The sequence below is a fragment of the Pecten maximus genome, chromosome 1 (assembly GCF_902652985.1).
Source record: "Pecten maximus chromosome 1, xPecMax1.1, whole genome shotgun sequence".
Lineage (NCBI taxonomy): Eukaryota > Metazoa > Mollusca > Bivalvia > Pectinida > Pectinidae > Pecten > Pecten maximus.
Window position 1 is genome coordinate 47,481,710 of NC_047015.1, and position 21,384 is coordinate 47,503,093.

The 21,384-nt window shown below is 36.2% G+C and overlaps 1 protein-coding gene across 11 annotated transcripts in view; it reads right to left on the reverse strand.

Moving 5' to 3' along the window:
* Positions 1-3,170: 3,170 nt before the first annotated feature.
* LOC117336038 overlaps positions 3,171-21,384 on the reverse strand; it is a 44,057-nt gene continuing 25,843 nt past the window's right edge. For 6 of the 11 annotated variants that reach the window (XM_033896378.1, XM_033896387.1, XM_033896421.1 and 3 more), the window contains exons 4-9: positions 19,941-21,025; positions 17,677-17,706; positions 17,499-17,513; positions 15,720-15,728; positions 10,384-11,232; positions 3,171-5,499 (exon numbers count right to left, since the gene is read on the reverse strand). In XM_033896378.1, coding sequence (XP_033752269.1) covers positions 5,213-5,499; positions 10,384-11,232; positions 15,720-15,728; positions 17,499-17,513; positions 17,677-17,706; positions 19,941-21,025 — 2,275 coding nt within the window. In that variant the 3' untranslated portion in view covers positions 3,171-5,212. Of the gene's footprint in view, positions 5,500-7,070; positions 7,087-10,383; positions 11,233-15,719; positions 15,729-17,498; positions 17,514-17,676; positions 17,707-19,940; positions 21,026-21,384 lie in introns of all 11 variants that reach the window. The other 5 variants (XM_033896463.1, XM_033896439.1, XM_033896430.1 and 2 more) reach the window with 5 other exon arrangements.

Below are 21,384 nucleotides of genomic sequence, written 5' to 3' on the forward strand. Positions count from 1 at the left end.
TATTGTCTACTTTTGTCATTTCTGTGATGCATGATCAGTTTTTGAGTAGAAGGTGACAGAAACTTATGAAAGATGAGTCAATCTTGCAGGTACAGACGTCTAATTGAATATTGATCTATGAATTTTCCTAGTCAGCGGTAATCGATTTGTTATACATTATGCTGCAGCTATTTATTTTCAGACTAAAATTTTATGGCCGATACATGTTCACATATTATATCGTGAATAATTATATCAAACTAGCTCTGCTTTGTCTAATATAGTATAGCTGACTGGTACCTCACAAAATGTTTTATAATGTAGTACCGATTGAAGGTAAACAAGTATAAACTACTCATGAGTTACTTTACCTGTAGGCTGGATAGTAATAGTACCTATCAGAACAGACATTTTGACTTCGCTTGTCCATTCAGCTTTGTTAGCCTCATATTATATATCGTCATATTTGACATTTTAAACATTTTGTTTTTACTTTTTTTCTTGATAATACCCGCTACATGGATACTTCAGGAGGTCATTGTGTCGTTTGTTTTTTCAATCTGTAATATTGGGTGTATTTTTGATCAAATGCCACTTTTCAGGCCAAATGCTTTTTCAACAAACGGTTTCACTAACGGCCGATAATTTACACTACTCTCGAACTTGATCAACAAGCTATATCACTCAATGCAATTTTATACTGACACGATGGAAAACATTATCTTAAAATAAAGTCTCGCTGATTCTTTGTCACAAATTATTTATATTTCAAATAACCATCTCCAGAATTGTATGGTGAAAATTCAAAGCATGTTCAAATATAAACCACAACACGTCAGATTTATTTTTATATCTATATTCATATGAATGGCAAGTGGGCGATATATCTCTGTTCTGAAAAATGTGAAATACAGTTTTAAATATTGTTGGGTGGTGATAAATATTTCGCCATTTGAGATAGTATATAAATTATTTTCCTAAAATAATTATCAGCTATATAGTTTTCCAAATACTAAATGTTTCATAGTTGCTCTGTCAAATTCCTTTGTCATTGGCATCTGATAGCATTTTCCCCCTACAAAACATACTTTTTTCCCTCCCAAAATTAATCATCTTTGAGATATCTCTTTATTATGCGTCATCAGGAGTTGCTTCTCTTTGACTATTTACTGAAGTTATTTAAATGCCTAATATCATAGGTTTTCACGAGATTAATATGTAAACATTTTCTTTCATATATTATCTTTATTTAACTTTTCCGTACCTCATGTCGAAATTCGAAAAAAATACTTTCTGTAACTCGTCAACACATAGGAATGTTGAAGAGCTTTGTTATACAGCCCAGATAATTATCATCCCATTTGTTGTGACCTTCCTGAGACATTGTCATAATATTACCGACTCTGATCATAAGTTATCAAGCAGTAAGTCGGCCTTTTTCATGTATGTACTGAGTGTTATGTTCGAACGTAAGTAGGAATACGGGACAGACGACATATTCCAACAAGTCTTGTATTTACCAACAGCAGTAATGGGTCCGATATGATATATTTTCGTTATGTCTTCATGCTATTTAGCGTCTATAAGAAAGTATAAAAAAAAAAAAACTATATGCGTAGTGAAAGATGTATGCCTAGTTTGCTAGTTATCGCGTTTTATTTTTACGGGGATAAACGTTCTCTCAACAGCCAGGGTGATAGGAAGAAGATATCAAAATATACTGTATACTATTGTATATACTTTATCAACATTAACAAGATACCTGCATGTCTCCTCTTTCTAGGTGTTGACTTCGGGTATCAATTCTTCCTTCATTTATTAAGATGTTTAAGCATGATATCCAATGTTTGGTGGCAGATCCAGTAAATACATGTAGTGTAAAGCTGGAAGTCTTAATGTCAAACGGGGTCACATGCATAAATCTTACTTATTAATTAATTAAATCAGTCTCCATATAAATTGAGTGTCTCTCTGTACGCCGACCAGTATGACCTTGGCAAAGATGTTAATTGTTGTTCTCCACGGACCATTCTATAAACTATCTGTTGAAATCCACTCCCAACTTTCTGAGGAGACATAAATGATTTGTACTCTTTGTGACCGCGAAATGTTCCACTATACTCAGTCAGCTAGATGACCACACCGTGCATTGATTCTGTTCCTCATGCAGTGTTAGCCATTTCGTTTAATATTGGTTTAAATACTTAGTGTGTCATTGACATTAAATTGTGACGTCAATTATCAAATTATTCTTTTATTCAGTAGTGTAAAAAAGCTTTTCGTGTTGATCCCAAGTTTCTGAGCCGGGGTTATTGGGGAAAATGAAAAAATATTACATTTGACTTTCGTTAAAAAGAAAAATTTTAAATATTGCACAAGATATAAACACCTTTAAAAAATGAAAGTCAGATACATTAAAGCCAAAATGAATGAAACTGCGCCAAACATCTTTTTCATCCTTCTAGGACTCGTCAGTGATGACAATGGTCTACAGTGTTATTTCAAATCTAAAAGTTATTACCAAAATTATTGTAACTCCTCGGAATAAATTACCCTGATGGATCAATTGGAGAGTCATTTAAGTATAGTTCTAATCACAATCATATAAGGATAATTTTCTAAAGGTCGGTGAAAACCCACATGTAAGATTTTAACGATGCCCTTTGAATGTTTTGCGCTATGTGACATGTCGTTTACCATTCTTCCATCCATTTGAGAGCAGCATGAGTATAAATCATGACGAATATAATCTAACGATCCTTTCATGAATATTAAGTCAAAACAAGACGACCAGGTTTGTTGTCATTTTTTTACTGTGTACACTCTGTGACATTTTCTTGTTCCACCTGGTGACATATCCGCCCAGAGACCACTAACAACAGTACTGATGGTATTTAGATAAAATTTCATCTACACAAGCTTGTCATACAAAAGGTAAGTTGAGTTAGTGTATAGTTGCTAATACTCGCGGTGGATAAGATTTCGACATGTTCGTGGTCAGTAATGAAAACTCAAAAACAAATACCCAGTGAATGTGTATACCACGAATTGTGTGTATATCAATGTTTACAAGGTGTTCCGCGAAAGTCAGTACCAAACGACCAGTTCCGTAGACTACAACCGCGAAATATTAGCCGTGAAATTTTACAACTATACAGTAATTATGTATAAAAAACAACTAAAGAGAAATGTTCGATAATTTTTGTTTATTTTGTGTTAAGGCCAACGACATGCACTCGATGTAGAAGTACACCAGTGGACGATCGAAAGCAGATGTTTAAAGATAGGTACCCTATCAAATTGGCATTGCATTTTCACCCAAATATGACTTAACTCATTCATCAGACTACACAACGATCGCGAATACCCGGATGTCTGTCTGCGTGACATCAGAGAGCAAGTTAACTCACTTGTTGACCACATTTCTCCAGGGCCAGTTATAGAATGCAAAAATCGTACAACTATGGAATTGTGGGTAACAAGTCCATGCACCAAACATCCGGGTGACTCGGACTATGACAGCAATCGGGAAAGTTGTAAAATGATATAAAGAGATATTAATGCCGGTTAATGATACAAAACAATCCTGTAAAAATGTCGGCTTTATGTCCAAACACATTTGTGATGCGATGAAAACATCCCAATTTTGCTTATTTTTATACTTTTGATAGTTACTAATGTAGAACCGTATAACTCGTACACCAAACCCGAGTGTCCCGGTCTGACGAAAAACAATGAACGAAAGGAGACGTTATCCTCTATTGCTGTGATGTCACACTAATGATGTAATAGGGTCCAAGGTTGGCGTGACGTCATACGGTTCTACTTTTAGCTAATGATCATACATGGTAAAAAATGACTCCTAAAAATAACAACAAGCAAAACCTAACAGATTATTTTGCTTTCTTAGGGCGGCATTTACAAATGGCATTTGAAGTCACCGTTCCAAGGTGGAAGTATCAAAATAAATTAGGGAATTTTGTACTCAATAAATAATTCATATTTTCATTATGATAAGATCTAGAACATATATTAGAAACTCCATACAAAATGTGTTAATTTACAAACAAACAAAAACAAAAAATAAACTAGTTACAAATATTATAACAAGATTATTTACAAATTTTTAGGAAACACAACAATGAATTTTTTATATCTATTTCTGACTGGTAATCATTTCATTTCCAAACCTATTTACACCAATACAATAGGGACGAACTCCTGTACATACTGCTGTGCCCAAAATACTGACTGTTATATTGGAGAACGGTAGGTATCACAAACCAAATTATTTACTACGGTAAGGACGGTAATCTAGTGTTCACCCACCTCAGGCAGAACTATCATTTGACACTGCTGCTATATCATAACGAGATCCTTATTAGGCCCGGCCGTGTGTCCCGCAGAGACCTTGGAGAGTGCATCTCGTCAGATATAATACAGCAGTAGAGCTGTGTGTTCGCGTGTGTATACACGTACAGGATAACACACACGTGGGCAGTGTTCCAATATAAAGGGGCGATAGAGGAGGAGGCGTCGGTGGTCGCTTTCAACGTTAATCCTCTTTGTACTATAAACTCTGAGAAACAAAAAGGAAAATGTAACTGCAAAAAAGTCTCTCAATTAAAAACAAAGTCCCGGATAGTGCTAATCACAGACACAATACATGCAAGAGGTAGCTACTCCCAAAAACCTCACTAAACTAGGGGAATGCTTGTGGTATCCATAGTAACAAGTAACAAACGACAGCAAAATAAAAACGGGATCTGGACGACTGCCCAAACCACTATTCTCTCCACCAGACGGTATATAATCTCCCCGTGCAGTGGTTCGTGTACCGCCCATGTGATGTTCGTCTCCAGGTAACAGAATAGGAATTGAGTTTCACAACAGTTTTGTTGGAGGACACTATATATTTTGGGCACAGAATCACCAAAAGCTTTCAATTCGTTTCAAGGCTTTCATTTTGTATACATCTTTCGCTGTTTCTTCTAGCATTTTCTTACTAACTTTTTGGTATGTTAAAATTAATCCAAGCAAACACGCACGCACAGTTCTTTTATATACAACACTATATATAATAAATCCATGATCACGACTGTTCGGAACCTTGCATATTGAACCACACATTTAAGTAAGGTGAACTATATATATCCAACTTTCACTCATGTATAGAGGGTCATTAATATAATCCAAATCATACGAATATAGGCGAGGAAAAAGGTTAAAAGGATCACAAGTCGGACGCGATTATCATATGTGACGGTACCCTATTATGATACGAATCTGCGGCTCGGTGACTGTATTGTTCTGGACCCGCGTTGCCTCCTGGACCTCCGAACCTCGCGACATTGTACATATTATGGTTGTACGCTCCACTCATTTCCGGGTTCCAAGCCCTCATTCTGGGGTTGTAGTTGTCTTGCGTTGCCTTGAGGGGCTTTGGCGGGGGAGGCGGGGGCTGTTCCTGTTTATTTGACAGCTGACGTCGGAGCGTGTTGTAACCATAGTGATCATCAGCTGGAGGAAAGGAAAAAAGAAAAAAGTTACATACATAATTAGTATTAGTTCAACGTTCAATGTTAATTATACTGTTAATGATGAAAGATCCGGGGTCAATTAGTTCGGTTAATGTAACAACAGAATGGATTGTACAAGAAATATTGTCTAGAACACAAGAAGACAAATACGACACTAAAAGTGACTTACAAACACGGAAAATACACGGATACCTACCGTTTTGGGACGATTAAAACTATATATACACGCACATATATATGACAGGTATGAAAAAGTATGGTCTGGAAAGAAATAAAGACATTTCATAGTTGCACTGACTGAGCTTTAATGAATTTGAATGGAATTTAAAGTTATACTCTCATCAGAATTCAGCAAGATGTCACCTATATAGGATATTCAAGATATGTATGCGTAGTGATGCATAGTCTTTTCAAAATTTCCCTTAACGTCACACTGAAACTTTCTATGACAATGCGTTTTTACTCAATATACACAACTGCTGCAAACACAACACAAATCCCTCCATCTTTTGATATAAAGTTTATCGTACCGTTTGTGAAATATAAATGTCAATTTTGTGTTACAAAAAGAAAATTATATGCTAGAGTTCCCCCCATTTGTATCGATTTTTATCTTTTAATCATTAACGTTGTTTTTTGACTGTCACACAGATTATTACACCTTCTACACATAAGCACAACGTGGATTCTCATTAAACATAGCTGTTCAATTCCTGAACAAACCAAAAGACTTACAGATTATACTTTGTCTGTCGATCACAAATGTGATGACGCTGTATGCAGGTTTTGGCCAATGAAATTGGCAGGCGTGAGAAGCATGAACAATTTAAATTATAAATGTCCGTTATAGGATACGTGCACGTGCTGTGTCTAGATAGGACAATGATTTGGCTTGCTGAATAGAACTCCGGGGAGATTTTTATTGTTTATTTTTCACACATATACTTTGGCCGGAAAGTTTCTTAGAAATTTAAATCTTTTCAACGAAATTCACATCTCGGGCTCTTGTCTGAGAGTTCGTTTTAATAAAACAAAACCAATCTAAAGCAAAGGCAACACAAGCGGGACGTTTCAGCCAGAATACAAAATAGTTTACGTTAAAACATTTGCTTATTTGCGTTTAAATTGACAGTGAAGACAAAATATAAGAATAAAAGCAGGAAGATAACGCAAGATGTTGAAACACAATACGTGTAACTAACCTTTTGAACATGTTTACATTTTTTTTATTTGTACAGTGAAGACTGATGATCAATTCTACAGGATGACAGACAACGTGAGACAAAATGACACACAACTAGCTAAGCTTAAATCTACTATATACAACATGCATGTTCACATGGACAACCAACGCCTGGAGTGCTGGACACTAAATCCTGCACTGTAACAATAAAAAGGCTAGGGAACCGGACAGTGCCTAGAATGTTGAGGATGTTGGACAGGTATACCGAATAGGTAAGGACGGAAGAGGACGATTCCCTCTCGTCCCGGGGGCCGGGGGAGGGAGAGTAGGGATGGATAGAATGGTTGGAGAGGCCGCAGTTGACTTACCTTCAGAAAGATGTACCTGTGTTTGGACAAGAACAATTTTATGATGTTGTGCCTTTGGCACGGTACACACACATTTTGCTATAAGTTTTTGGTTGAAGAAAGATATTGTCAAGCGATTTTTATCGCCTTTCCGTTTTGAACTGTATTAAATAATACTGTATTGTATGTCGAGATTTTGAAGAACCCGTTTCTGATCTGAACTGTTTTGTAATTACATTTTAGTAACTGATCTGGTATGTTTTCCAATATTTACCAGATTTGAAAATATATTTCAGTTACTTTCATTCTTAATAGAATCTCTGAATCTACCTTAACGCTTGTGCAAGTCCGTTTTATATCACCGTCCTTTCATTAATCACCTGTCACTAATGTATAAGTGTTGAGAAGAATTTCTTTTTTAAGCAAACGTATGCACTAGTTATCTCACATAAACAAATTATCCCTGGTGTCAAAAATATTTGCACAATTATAATATGCCGTAATTTTTAATGATATGCTGTATAGTGTTTAGGAGCGGATATATCTGTAATTAATGCAAATTGATTCCTAGAACATCCCTCACATTCCATCTAGCTGATTATTGACTAGTGTGAATATATTTCAATATCGTGAAAGGATTACTGTGGTATGAAGTCATCTCGTATATTTCAATAAGATAAATCTTGGTAATCCTGTTTCGTGAAGATTGTGTTAACTAATTGAAAATAAAGGGATCTAACGGGTTTCAATAGACGATATCCCGCCGGCAAGGATTATTAAATGTAACTAGTGAAGATTTGGTACGTTATTTATTGGTCAGGTGAACGAGACATGTATTCTCGGATAGTTGAGACATTCCGATAAAGAAAACTTTCCCTCTCTAATCACGGAGATATGTTTAAACTACGGGATATGCTATTTGAGGTATTGTCATACAGTGCATTGGCGTTCAGATCCGGTGCCATTAACATAGCAATGGAATTCATGATAGTAAATACCAATTAAATTTGACCAGTGCAATAATTAAGTAGAGAAACGAAAATGAAAGCTACAGGAAGTGTTTTTTGGGCCTTATGGCAATAGTTGACTTACTTATGATGAGAAGTGTTTTGGGGACATATCCAATAGCTGATATACTTATTGGATGAGAAGTGTTTTGGGGACATATCCCATAGCTGATATACTTATTGGATGAGAAGTGTTTTGGGGACATATCCCATAGCTGATATACTTATTGGATGAGAAGTGTTTTGGGGACATATCCCATAGTTGATATACTTATTGGATGAGAAGTGTTTTGGGGACATATCCCATAGCTGATATACTTATTGGATGATGAGTGTACATATCCCATAGTTGATATACTTATTGGATGAGAAGTGTTTTTGGGACATACCCCATAGTTGATATACTTATTGGATGAGAAGTGTTTTGGGGACATATCCCATAGCTGATATACTTATTGGATGATGAGTGTTTTGGGGACATATCCCATAGCTGATATACTTATTGGATGAGAAGTGTTTTGGGGACATATCCCATAGCTGATATACTTATTGGATGAGAAGTGTTTTGGGGACATATCCCATAGTTGATATACTTATTGGATGAGAAGTGTTTTGGGGACATATCCCATAGTTGATATACCTATTAAATGAGAAAGGTTTTTGGGACATATCCCGTTGTTGATATACCTAGTGTTTTGGAAGCAGATTTTATTTTGGTAGAATATTTATAGCGATAGACAAGAGAGCATTTATCTTAAAATTGTCTGTATTGTCACAAAAAAGAGTGTCTTTCGAGAAGGAGGGGTACCAAAAAGATATTATTGTATTTATTACTTTCGCTTACGTTTACTTCTTCTATTCGGGATCATTATTGAATAAATAAAATTACTTAATCAAAAATACCTAGAGCATAATAAAATATAGCATTTAGAATAGGATAGCTCGCAATGGAAATCTGAGCATCTTGTTTCTTTTCTATTAAATGTGATTTCAATAGAAACGTTTGGTTTATTACGTCACTATTTCAAATATACTTCTTATTGACAAACAATATCTGCTATACAACCTAGCCCCTTATGCACCTTGCAAACTGACTCTTCGGGAACAGGAAAACTATTAACGTTTAGATGTAACTATTACAGAACTGTTTGGGTGGTTTAACTTGACGGATTAAGCATCAGAACACCGTCTGCTTTTCTTAACGAATGAAAAAATACATATTTATAAAATTCATCATAGTTTTGCAAGGATCTATACTGGATGATTCGTAAGCGGTATGCAATAAAAAAGAGAGTTCTTTTATATAGATTGCACGTTAACATCCAAAATAATACTTGTTATTTATCTTTGTTAATGGTAGATTGTTCAATATGCCTATTATGACTGACAAGTTATGTCATTTATCATACGTATGAAGTTTCCCTATGAGATAATTACTGAAATATTACCTTAGCTTAATCAGATTTTAGTTTATAACCAGCAACAATGACTTTCATTATTGAAAACTAAGCAGTTTCCGAGATAGGGCGAGGGCGTATGTACGTGCATACCAAGTAAAGCACGTGTTAGTTTGTTTTTTGTACACCTGGCTAGTGCAGCATGTTGTTGTAGTGTAGACATTAACTAGGACTATCAAACTGCTGTGCCACATTGCTACAGCTGTCTTATATTAGTCCTATACCTCCTGTGCTACTTTCTGCACATACAAAGCACGACCATGCACGTGTGTTTCGTGGGCGTATGGTTTAACATGAATACAAATGATAGAAAGTGTATGTATTGAGGGTTTCCCTAGCAACAACTATAAACAGTAAGACCCAATTAGTGCTCAGCTCTATTAGCGTTAGTTGTGGGATCAAGTTCATCTAGAGGGCTGATAATTATTACTGCACATTCGTTTCTAGCCATCCCGTTGCATAAACTTATTCGGCCTGTGTTATCATTAAATGGACGGTAAAAGCATATTGCAGCAGATTATCAGCTATTGTGTTTAGCATAACAAATGTTATATCGAATATATCAAAACAGGAAATCGTGTGTTAGTATTTGACATGGCATGGCAAAACAAATATACTACTTTCGTTTTCTATTGACAGGTAGGTAATTAAGGCAGCTTTAATAAAACAGTCAAACTATATCACTGATGTATATTTATGAATATCTATGCAAAACCTAAACAAAACATAGTCGAGTTTAAAATATTATTACTTTTACACGACAACATTTTATACAAACAAAAAAAGAATCAGAAAGACAGTAGTTATAATAAAGAAAAATACGCTTGATTCTTTCAGTTCATACAAAGTCATTAAAACCAGGCTACTCACCCTGAACAGCTGTTGATGCAGGGCCGCACCCCCATCCTTTGGGGGTACGGTTAAAGTTTGGCCCAGTCACTGCTGCAATGTTTTGCGTTCCTGACAGGTCGTGGGTTACGGGTGGGCTTGGCTGCGGCAGCTGGGGTGCCGGGCTGTACTTTTGCTGTGGGGTGGGTTTTGAATAGTCCATGTGGTCAAAAGCACTGTCCACACGCCCTTGGGGGTTACCCAAAGCGGCCTCCCATGGGGTGGGGGCCTTGTTCTGCACAGAGGATGTGGACTCCAAAAAGGAATTAATTTTTTCTTGTGACAACATCGGTTTTGTTGCGTTTCTTTCATCGATGACCCATTTTTCTGATCTAGCTTGACGTTTTTGAAATAGCTTCGCTCCCCTGTTTCTCTGGTTGTGTAGGTCGGCTACCAGGCTCTGACAGGTGCTCGGAGACACTGCTTTGTGATCGCATTTTTTCTGTTGGAGCCTCAATTGTTCAAATTCCTGCTGTGAAATACTCATTTTTGGAGTGCCGTCCTCTGTCAAAAGAATGCGGTTCTTGATATTAGGTATACGAAATGAGAACAGTGGGCGGGATCCGCCTTCGGTCAGGTGAAGTTCGCTGTCGAGGTCGTGTAGGTCAGCTACGTCCCCGGCTGAAGACGATCCGATATGTGACTCGCCATCGTGTATCCATTTGCTAGCGCGTCGTTTACGCTTGGCAAACATCTTGGCTCCTCTCGCCTTCTTATTGGCTGCCGACGTCAACGAACGCGCGATTTTCTTACATAGGGTGATTTGGTCTTCGATAGTGGGATAATCAGTGTCTGGAGCGTCATAGAAGGCGGAGTCGTTATACAGCTTCTCTGTGGAGACAATGCATACGGTTAATTACAATCTGATCAAGAAAACATTTTCCTGAATATCTTAACTCAGTTTAAATAAAAATAATTGTCAACTTATGACAAAAAGAAAGTTCACTGTAGTAAGTGTTTAGCTTCCGTAGATATTCATAACATTATAAATATAAGCTATTCTCAACAAAAATTAATATACATTTTGCTCACCCAGCACATAAAAGTGTTCAATACAACAAAGCATAGATAAACACATTCCCCAACATCCCAAAGATAGCCAAGAGTTTTCTTAAGGATACCACGCGGTGCTTCGTACAAAAGGCTGTGTGTCAAAATGTATAGATGACAGAAACAACTTACTTTTTTATACGACGGAAAGTTAATATTGTTGATTCTAAAATGAATTACCTTTCAATTAATTCCGTATTGCCTAAACCCTCTGAGAAACTTTCCGTTCCGGAATGACCAACCTGTTTCAGAGACAGCTGGAGGAATACTATGTAGTTGAAATAGATTGCATATTTTTTATCAAACTACGTTTTTTGACGTCATTTCACTATCTACTTGTAGATCTTGTATACCGTGAAAGATCAAACATGATGCTTTCCAGATCTACACAGGAATTTGGTAATTAACAATGCCAGCGTTGAGATAGAGAGCTTACATCGTCAGTCGCCAGCACTCTTACACAGGTTGCTACACCCGAATAAAAGGGAAATGTTTTAACAAGTACCTTGTATATTTATATAAAGATTTAATCATCTGTATTATCCTAACGGCCAGTTTTAGCTGCATGTATATCGACATCAGTCGATTAGCGGTCCAGGAAGTTTTAAAACACGTTTGTGGCTTTATTCGTTTCCCGAATTTCACATTAGTAGATTATACACTACGTTTAGATAGTAATTAGATTGATAAAAATTCATGACTGTCAGATGATGAATGGGTACATCTCTATTCGGCTGTTCAAAAGATATTTCTGATTAATCAGACACGTTTATAACGTACAGTTTTCTAATCTGATAAATATATTAATTATTTTGGGTTCATTCGTAAAAACGGGCAATTAAACCTTTTGATTTATTAAATATTAAACCATTAACCAGTGCAATTAAACCTTTTGATTTAATGGATTAGTTCATTAACAAGTGCAATTAAACCTTTTAATGTATTTATCCATTAACCAGTGCAATGGCATTAGGTCAATGTCAGTATTACGTCACTTGGAACAGACGTATTACGAGAGGCTGTGTGATAACGAGACATGGATCTGAGGCCAATAGTGCCATGCAATGGTAATCCGAGGTCAAGGTCAAGCCAACACATGTCTAAAGTACACCATCATCACTCCCACACATGGCACTACATAATGCTATTGCTTTTCGCTTTGGTTTTATGTAAGAAAACAAACCTGGATTCACTTCAGATCAAACGGCTGGTAGTTGATTTAAAAAGAGATTAAAATAATATGAGATAAAACCTTAATGAATCGATGGAGTACTCACAATGAAAATCAACTCATATCCAATTTTCTGTACACCATCGCAAACAAATGCAGCTTTACAACTTCACATTCCAACATGAGACACTAGCCTTCTAAAGATTATCAAAGGTATAGTTGGTAAGGGACAAAGTTTGGTTAGGTTAGCACTATTTACTGTATTTATCTAATATAGTGTCTGATGGTCATACACTCAAATTAGATACACTAACGGGTACGAGTGTATATTATATTGAAATCAAATTTTGGTTTTCAGTGCATCTGACAATTTGGTGGTAGGGAACAAATGGAAGGCAGTCGGTCATTATGAGAACACCTTACACTAACATCATTCAATATGAATTTATTCGCGAGGGATTTAATTTCGCTATATTCGCGGTCATTAGCGAGATAAAGCGAAAATGAATTCCCGTCGAATATCTATATATACACAGAAAGGTATAGAAGCGTTTACTTTAGAATGTTAACACGGCATGGCTGCACGAAATTAAATACCCGCGAACTAGGTCTGACTGGAATAACCGCGAAATATTTGCCACGTGAAAATTAACAGCTAAACAGTAGAATAAGGCCAATAATGAATTTAGAGTAACAGTATACAGCTGTGTCGACCTTCTATGATGAGTAAGTGAGGCTTGGGACTAATTTTGACGAATTCGGTGTAGAGATGTTTATAACACACAGAACCGACTTTTTTCAACGCCTGAAATACGAGTATCTATCAATATGGCACTAAAATGCTATGAACGATAAATGATAAGTGACGATAGACTTGACGCAGAACATTGTAGATGTAATTATTTCAGATAAAAAGGTTTCCTCTAGAAACGCTGGAAATGTACCAAACGTGACAACGAGAAGACTACTGCAACGAGTCATCAGATAGCAATGTGTACTAACTAAAATCGTAAAAAAAAATCTCAATGTCTATGTTTACCAGTACTTAATAGCAAATTACTGTACATGTCTTGGGCGTTCCCATCAGCTGTTGCATGTCAACGTGTATATCACGTGTTAGAGAATATGCTAGCCTCCAACAGCCTACTGGTACTTGTTTTCATACACTCGTGACAGAAGGTCGCATTATTGGCAGGGATTTGTTTCCTCGCCACAAATGAAATGGTGAAAATAAATGTGAGATGGTCTCGGAGGGAGAGATCAAATTGTACCATTACATATAATTTATTCCACTGAGGATATAGTCCCACAGGTAGAGACAGTCATATTGCTATGGTTACTCGGTAAGCATTATACATTCAAATTACGTCATCACATTGGTTTATGACGTCATATCAGACCACCCTTGTGATACACTGGCTGATTGCCAACAGAGTTCCCACGCTGTTTTCAATGTAGGATAATGAACGTTAGTATATGTTTGTGTATTATTAATCAAGAAAGACAAAGTGTAGTGCCCCTAACTCGACCCAGATGCCAGAGTCATAGGATCTAAGATTTACACATCAACTTCTTCTAACTATAGCAAGAGCCATCATAAGATATGGCGTTACGTCACTCATGCTAGTGTCACTAAATAAATCGCCAGCTTGTGGTAGAATGTGTAATGTGCAATGCCATACGATCCTACCTGCAGACACCAGACTAGATGTTTGATACTGACGACGGATAATCATTAAACGATACGAAAGGGATATAAGACTAATTATCTCCCCTTGTTGAACCCCGGTTACGAGATTCATTGTAGGTGGAAAAGTGTACACAATTGACAAGTGTAACTTTATACAAAAACATATTTTACAGATTTATTAAACACTCGTCATATCCTGTATTTATACTGTTATGTACGGTAATAGTTCGTGAACCTCATTACGGCATTGCTACAGCGCAGTTAATCCTCGCAGGAGTATCAACAGGCTCCTCCACAGTAACGAACACATTACCCACTAATTATCCCAGACCTGCAAATAGACATCATGTACAGGCGACCTTGGACTTGACCTTGGCAGTAGTCATTTTATCATTATATTTTTTTATCTAAAAGATTTTCGGGGAAACAGACATTTGCCCAATACGACGTAATTACATGTTTTAGAGTATTTCCCCTTGGACCGAACTTTCTATGTTTAACAGTAATGATAAAATAATATAGGCGGTGATCTAAACAGAAGGGTTCATATGAGCTATAATCTATTTCTTTGGACCCATTCCACTATACACAAGGATACAAAGCGAGAAACCACAGTGTCTATCACTTACAGCAGAATATACAAAGTACGCCTTTGTATTCTTATCCATGGTAACACCTAGGCAACACAAATATACAATAGAACAAACGCTCTATTCTCTACAAGAGGAAACGTTGCAGATGACAACCTTCAGCTTACATCGCCAGTAGAGAGGTGCCATGAATATACGAGAAGCTTTTTTTATTTTTAACAAAAATATGCATATATATGTATATATTCACAAGACATTAAAATGACAGGAAAATGATTACTTCATGTGCAATGTGAAGAAGAAAAGGATAATCGGTATTTATGGCAAACCAAGTAAAATCTATTCTAGACTAGTGAGTCAAAACAGCATGAGAGGCAATGTGATAGAAATACATTCAAAGACATCTTTATGTGACGCTTTCTCCTCCCGAACACCTGGGATTGTATTTTTTCAAAAATCTGAGTTAAAGTCAATACGTTTTTTTTTATATGTTTGCCTTCACTTTACACATTTTGAGCTGGAATTATTGTTTCCTTATAATGACGATATTCTTTGGGCTTTTAAAAACATATTCATTCACTTTGTTTAAAATATGGAAATATATGTTGTTTATATGATATGCCTCAATAGATTTATCTCTAACGAAACGTCATGGGGTATTTCTTTGAGCTATAAATGTCAACTTGGTTTGCCATATGAAACAGTGACATACAATTTTACATGATTGTGGTGCATGGAATGGGCGTAGTTCTAGTGACGTCCTCACAGTTACATACAAAAGACAAACAGGACAGTCACGTGATACGACTATACTTACTATTGTCTTCTGTGATCGGGAAATGCCCAGGTTTGATGGAAGTGGTGGTGGTAGGAAGGGTTGGAATTGAAATAGAAAGTCAGGATATGTAATTTATGTAACAAATCATTAACTCTCAGTCATGAGGCTGCAGTCAGTGATCAAGTAACTATCAATTAATGCATTTCCCATACATATAATTAAAAAAATGTTTGTATCCGAACAGATTGTTTTGAAATATGGGATTTAAAAAGGCAGAGTGAAGGGAAATGTATACTTTTACATATTAAACTTGCTAAATTGGAGTTTCTTGTATAAATAATCATAGTCATAGCATTAATACAAGGTGAAATTTTAAATGTGTATAAATATTAATATATATTATACAAAACATATATAATACTAAAGTCATATATACATAACGCTGAAATGCAAATTTAACGTGCAATTAAATCAGATACAATTTTCATGAAACATAGAGACGGTTTTCTAAATATATATCAAGCAACAGATATATAACAATGAAAATCAGAGATCAAATACCTTTAGTACTTATGTCTTTTGATGATGTTTAGAGGATGAATATGGTAAATAAAAGTGCTGAGATATAACAGCACAAAAATTGATGACGTCATACTTAAAAAATTAAAGATTTGAGGTCGTATTTGAAATCGTGCTTGGAATTATATATAACGGTAGTCTTGTAGGGATTACCGTGAAAGAATAATGTTTCACAGGCAAAATAGACCATATATGATTTCTGAAAAAGCATCTTCAGTTTTTCGTTTAAATGATCAGAACCATGGGGTATCATAATTCCATGTAAAATCTATACATAAAACTTTCAGAGGTAAGTTGATACTGGTAATATAATATCCTGATTGCTACCAAATCAGAATTTAAACCTGAATGCTAAACCCATATGTACCCAACACTTCGCCTCTGTTATTCTGATGTACGGTACTTTAAACTTGCAGAGACACGCTAATAATTCCCATCCTCAATGAAATTCTTGGATTATTAATCTTATTTTCAGCTGTTTAACAATCTTTGATGTTTGGCTTAATTGCTCACTCTAATAACACACAATCTGCATCTCTTCCCTCAACATAGATAAACGAATCTAATTGTCTGTAAATGATAAGTTGTCTTAGAATGGCAGCGTTTATTGTCAATATTACGGTTTCGCATTATACCATAAATATAGTGTTAAATTTATAATTCAATGTTTATATTACATCTCATTAGATAATGTTAAATATGACGTCATAATTTCCTGTGTAGATTTTATGTCTTGATCAATTGTAATATCGTTTTTGAATAAATATAACAGATCTCTTAGAATCATTTGTTCTAAAGAAGTGAAGCGCTAGAATGGTCTTTGATAACTGTATGCTTACTTATATTATATAAAAATGACATAGATACAAACATATACGTTAACCTGCTTTGATGAATGTGCAATATAACATCCGTAAATGCTTATAACTATTTGGCTGTTTGGAAACAAATTCGTCGTTGCTGATGACAAGTGATATCAGATGTCATAACAAGAGAATACGTGTCACATGTTTAGTTATGAACTTCCGTTCCAAATCACTGCCAGCAACGACGTCATTTCTGTCCATACAGCCATGTGATAAAGCAGCGTAGCAGAAAGCACGTAGCCCTCGCTAGCTAACTGATAGGGTTTGCCTAACAATGTCAACATGAATCAATTACCACGAATAAATTAATTAGTAATTATCGACTAGACGAGACATTAGTGAGACGGTACGACATCAATCTTTATATACTCACTATAATATTTCTCCTCTGTTATCGGCAACAAACACGGGGGAAGGTACAGATAAAAAGGAAAAACGAAAACAATAATTCAGACAATTATTCATATTTGAAAATAAATTGAAAAATCGACCAACAATCATACAACCCTTGTTGTGGAGTGCTAGTAAATGTTTGTTGTTATCATACTCACTGAATGATAAAAATGGGTCTAAGTCTTGTCCTGTGATCGCCACAAAGAGCAGCCAAAGTGAAAAGGAAAGGTAAATATGTTATAGAAATAACGATAGGGATTCAATACAAAAAAAAACCCATAGTTACCATGTTGTATATGCCAATATCGTTTGCCGATAACATTTGATTTATTCTTACATTCTTATTGTATATTAAATTATATCCGTTTGAAAAATCAGATTCCAGTTATCAAACTTTTACTTTATTTTTAGATTTATTATCTTCAGTTCCAACGGATAGCTTTGAATTTTCAAAACGAAAGTCATACTTGAAATTATTTTTGTTATTTTGTTTTAACGTTCAATTATGATAGCAAATAATTTATGTTTAGTATGAAAGAAGCAAAGCAGCTCTTTTTTACATCATGAAGCTAAACAAACAATCAGCTTGTGTGCAATTACGAGAATAAGCTGAGCATGATCAGCGACGAACGGACATACCAATGCTTTGACAGACAGAACACATTGCCTCCCGTGTTATTGATTACCCCAGGTGCATTAGTATATAAATAGACACGTCCTATTGCTAATCCTAGGTATCTGAGATTATATATACTGAACTATATATTAAATGGTGCGTATAATTGCTAATCCAAGGAATCTTGTTTATAGATACATTACTGTACTATATATTAAAAGACGCGTTTTTATTGCTAATTCTAGGAATCTCGTTTATATATACATATACTGTACTATATATGAAATGGTCGCGTATTATTGCTAATCCTAGGTATTCGAGTTTATATATAGTGTTCTAGACATTGAATTGTCGCGTTTTATTGCTAGTCCCAGGTATGTTAGTTTATATATTGTGTACTATATATTAATAGACGCGTGTTATTGCTAATCATAGGTATCTGAGTTGATATATACTGTACTATATTTAAACAGTCGTGTTTTATTGATAATCCAAGATGGCTGTCGTTATATATCCGATTATATCAAACAGGCGCGTGTTATTGCTAATCCAAGATGGCGGTCGTTATACATACTTTATATCAAACAGTCGCAAATGATTACTGATCCAAGATGCCGATCGTTATATATCCGATATATCCCATAGTCGTAGATTATTGCTTATCGCAAATATCTGAATTTATATTTACTATATATATTAAATTGCTTATCTCACACATAAGTATATTATCATTATTATATATACTTGATATCAAATCATCGCGTGTTATTGTGTATTACAGACATTAGACCTAACCGACTACATATCAAATCGCGGGGTGTTTAAATAAAATGAAAACAAAGTCGCGTATAATTGATAATTTAAGGCACCAGAGTTTTGGTATTGTTGTCACGTGCGTGAAATCAATTTTCATTAACAAAGATAAGTTACAATTAATGTGTTTTATTCGTAAAAGATAAACCGCATTCTGTAAATTTTTAACCGATCTGTTAAAAATAAAACGGTCATTTTAATACAAAGAACAAAGCAAGGAAGCCTTGTTATGACGAACACTGCATTTGTATCAGAAAGCGTTGTTGCCATCTTAAAACAAACAGAAACAGCATTACAGCAATGATTTACCTGTATCACATGAAGCGCAAATAACGACTAAGACGACACCACAAAAAGCTGCAGCCGGACCAACATAAAGAACGTATACGTACTGAACCTAATTAAGATTTATTGTCATTTTTATTAATGACGTCCTTAAAAAATAATAATAACGCAAGAACAATGTGGTTTCTATTACGAAGGGGCGATACGACCACTAGGCACGCAGTCCCGGTCGTAATGTGACAACTGAGAGCCTACAAGGTAAGATAAACCACCCAGCAGGGGTACGGGGACGTAACCTCATAATGATGGTATACTAACATAAATCACCTGTGGGAAATATGATAACTATATTTAAGTTGCTATAATACTTTTGTTTGTTTGCTATTCTGTTTGGGATCATCCTATTTGTATCAAATTACTGTTTTGTATCGTAAATATTCTAAAAATAAGTAACAAATCTAAAGGTATGTTGTATTTTTTGACAGCGGTAAGAACTTTGAAGATAAAACGTATTTTTCACAGCGATTAAAACTCTGAAAATATGCTGCATATTGACAACGATTACAACTCCAAAGATCAAGTGTATTATGACAGATGTTACTTTGTAACTTTGAGGCCAAAAAGAAAACTCGGGGCAACAAACCATGCAGCGCAGAAAATAAGGCGGCAGAATCACGGCAAACTCGTAATTTTCAATGTTATACTTACTCTTCTTCCTAACACCGGAAGACTCTGGAGTTCCTGGTGTATAAGGGTCGCTGTCCATCTCAGCACCACTTAACTTCCTGCTGAAATCAAGTGGAAGCAAATCTGGTCTCTCGATGAAGAAACCATTCTGCAAACCATTTTGTAGAAATTCTTCATCATAATGAATTTCCACTTTTGGTGCAAAAATAGGTAGCTTTCCATTGAACCTTTCCTCCCTCTCTTCTGGCGTTTCTTCGTAGTCAACTTCGTCATTTAATCTTCCTGATCTGACCTTTTCGTTGTATTCGTGCGCGTCAAACTTAGCAAATGGCGCCTGTGGTAGCGGGTAGAATAGAGGCTCGTCCGCCGGGTAAAAAGAAACGGGGTCTGATGGCTCCGGCACTTCATGTTGAGGAAGCGGCGGCGGTGGTGCCTCTGGAATCACAGGTTCCGGAATAGGAGCTGGTTGATATTCCGGAAGTGGAACCTGATCTGGAATCTTGAATTGTGGTTGTTCCGGCGGCATTCTGACTGGCTTCGGTGCCTTTGGTGGTAAAGGTCTAGGTACCGACGGCTGGTTCATGGCATCAGGAAGATAGTTAGGTTGATGATCTTGCTGATTAGACATAGTGCCCTTGATATCCCGCACCATAAACACGCGAGGTTTACGGACTGAGTCGTCAGGCCGCGCATAATCCCCATAGGTGTGCTCCTTTCCTTGTCCGAATATCATTGGAGTATAGTTCTCCTTGAATTCGTCTCGGAGGTTCTTGATTTGGAACTTTACGGGACTAACGTTGTTCGACGTCTGGTTGGAGAAGGAGGTGACGCGTGTGGTCGTCTGCTGGTTTGTGATTGTCCCTGGTTGTGTCTTCACCACCTGTTTTACGAAGCCCTTGGTGAGCTGTCTGCCGTCCCCGGAAGTCTGCTCGTAGGCCCCGGTCACCACATTGGTGGTCGTGTTGCCATCCCGAAATGTCTGAGAGGTTGAGTGTGTCTTTTGCCCGGGTGCTCCCCCAACACCATTGCTCATCTGCATGGGGGCTGCCACAGGCTGATGTTGTCTTTGCTCGACTAGCTGCTGAGACTGGAATGACCCGCCATCCCTAGATAGAAAGAAAAAGGGTAAATAGACAAATAATGCTAAACGACTTTATGGTGACAAGTGGTTACACATAATTAGTACTGTAGTATGTATGGAACGACTTGCAATATCATACATATGTCGAAAAAAGGAAAAAAAGTACTATCGAATTCGTTGCAATGGGGGCAGAAGATCTATTTTGGTATCTCCATTGTCTCCTAAATAGAAGATATGAAAGGAAATCATTCGAAGACCTTAATATGAAGAAACTTTAGTGATATTCATCCTCCGGTTTTAGGAAGAAGTAATACGTGACAATGTGGAACAACAAGTTAAGATATATGCTATCCAAGTCTTTAAATGGAATACTATTTACAAAAA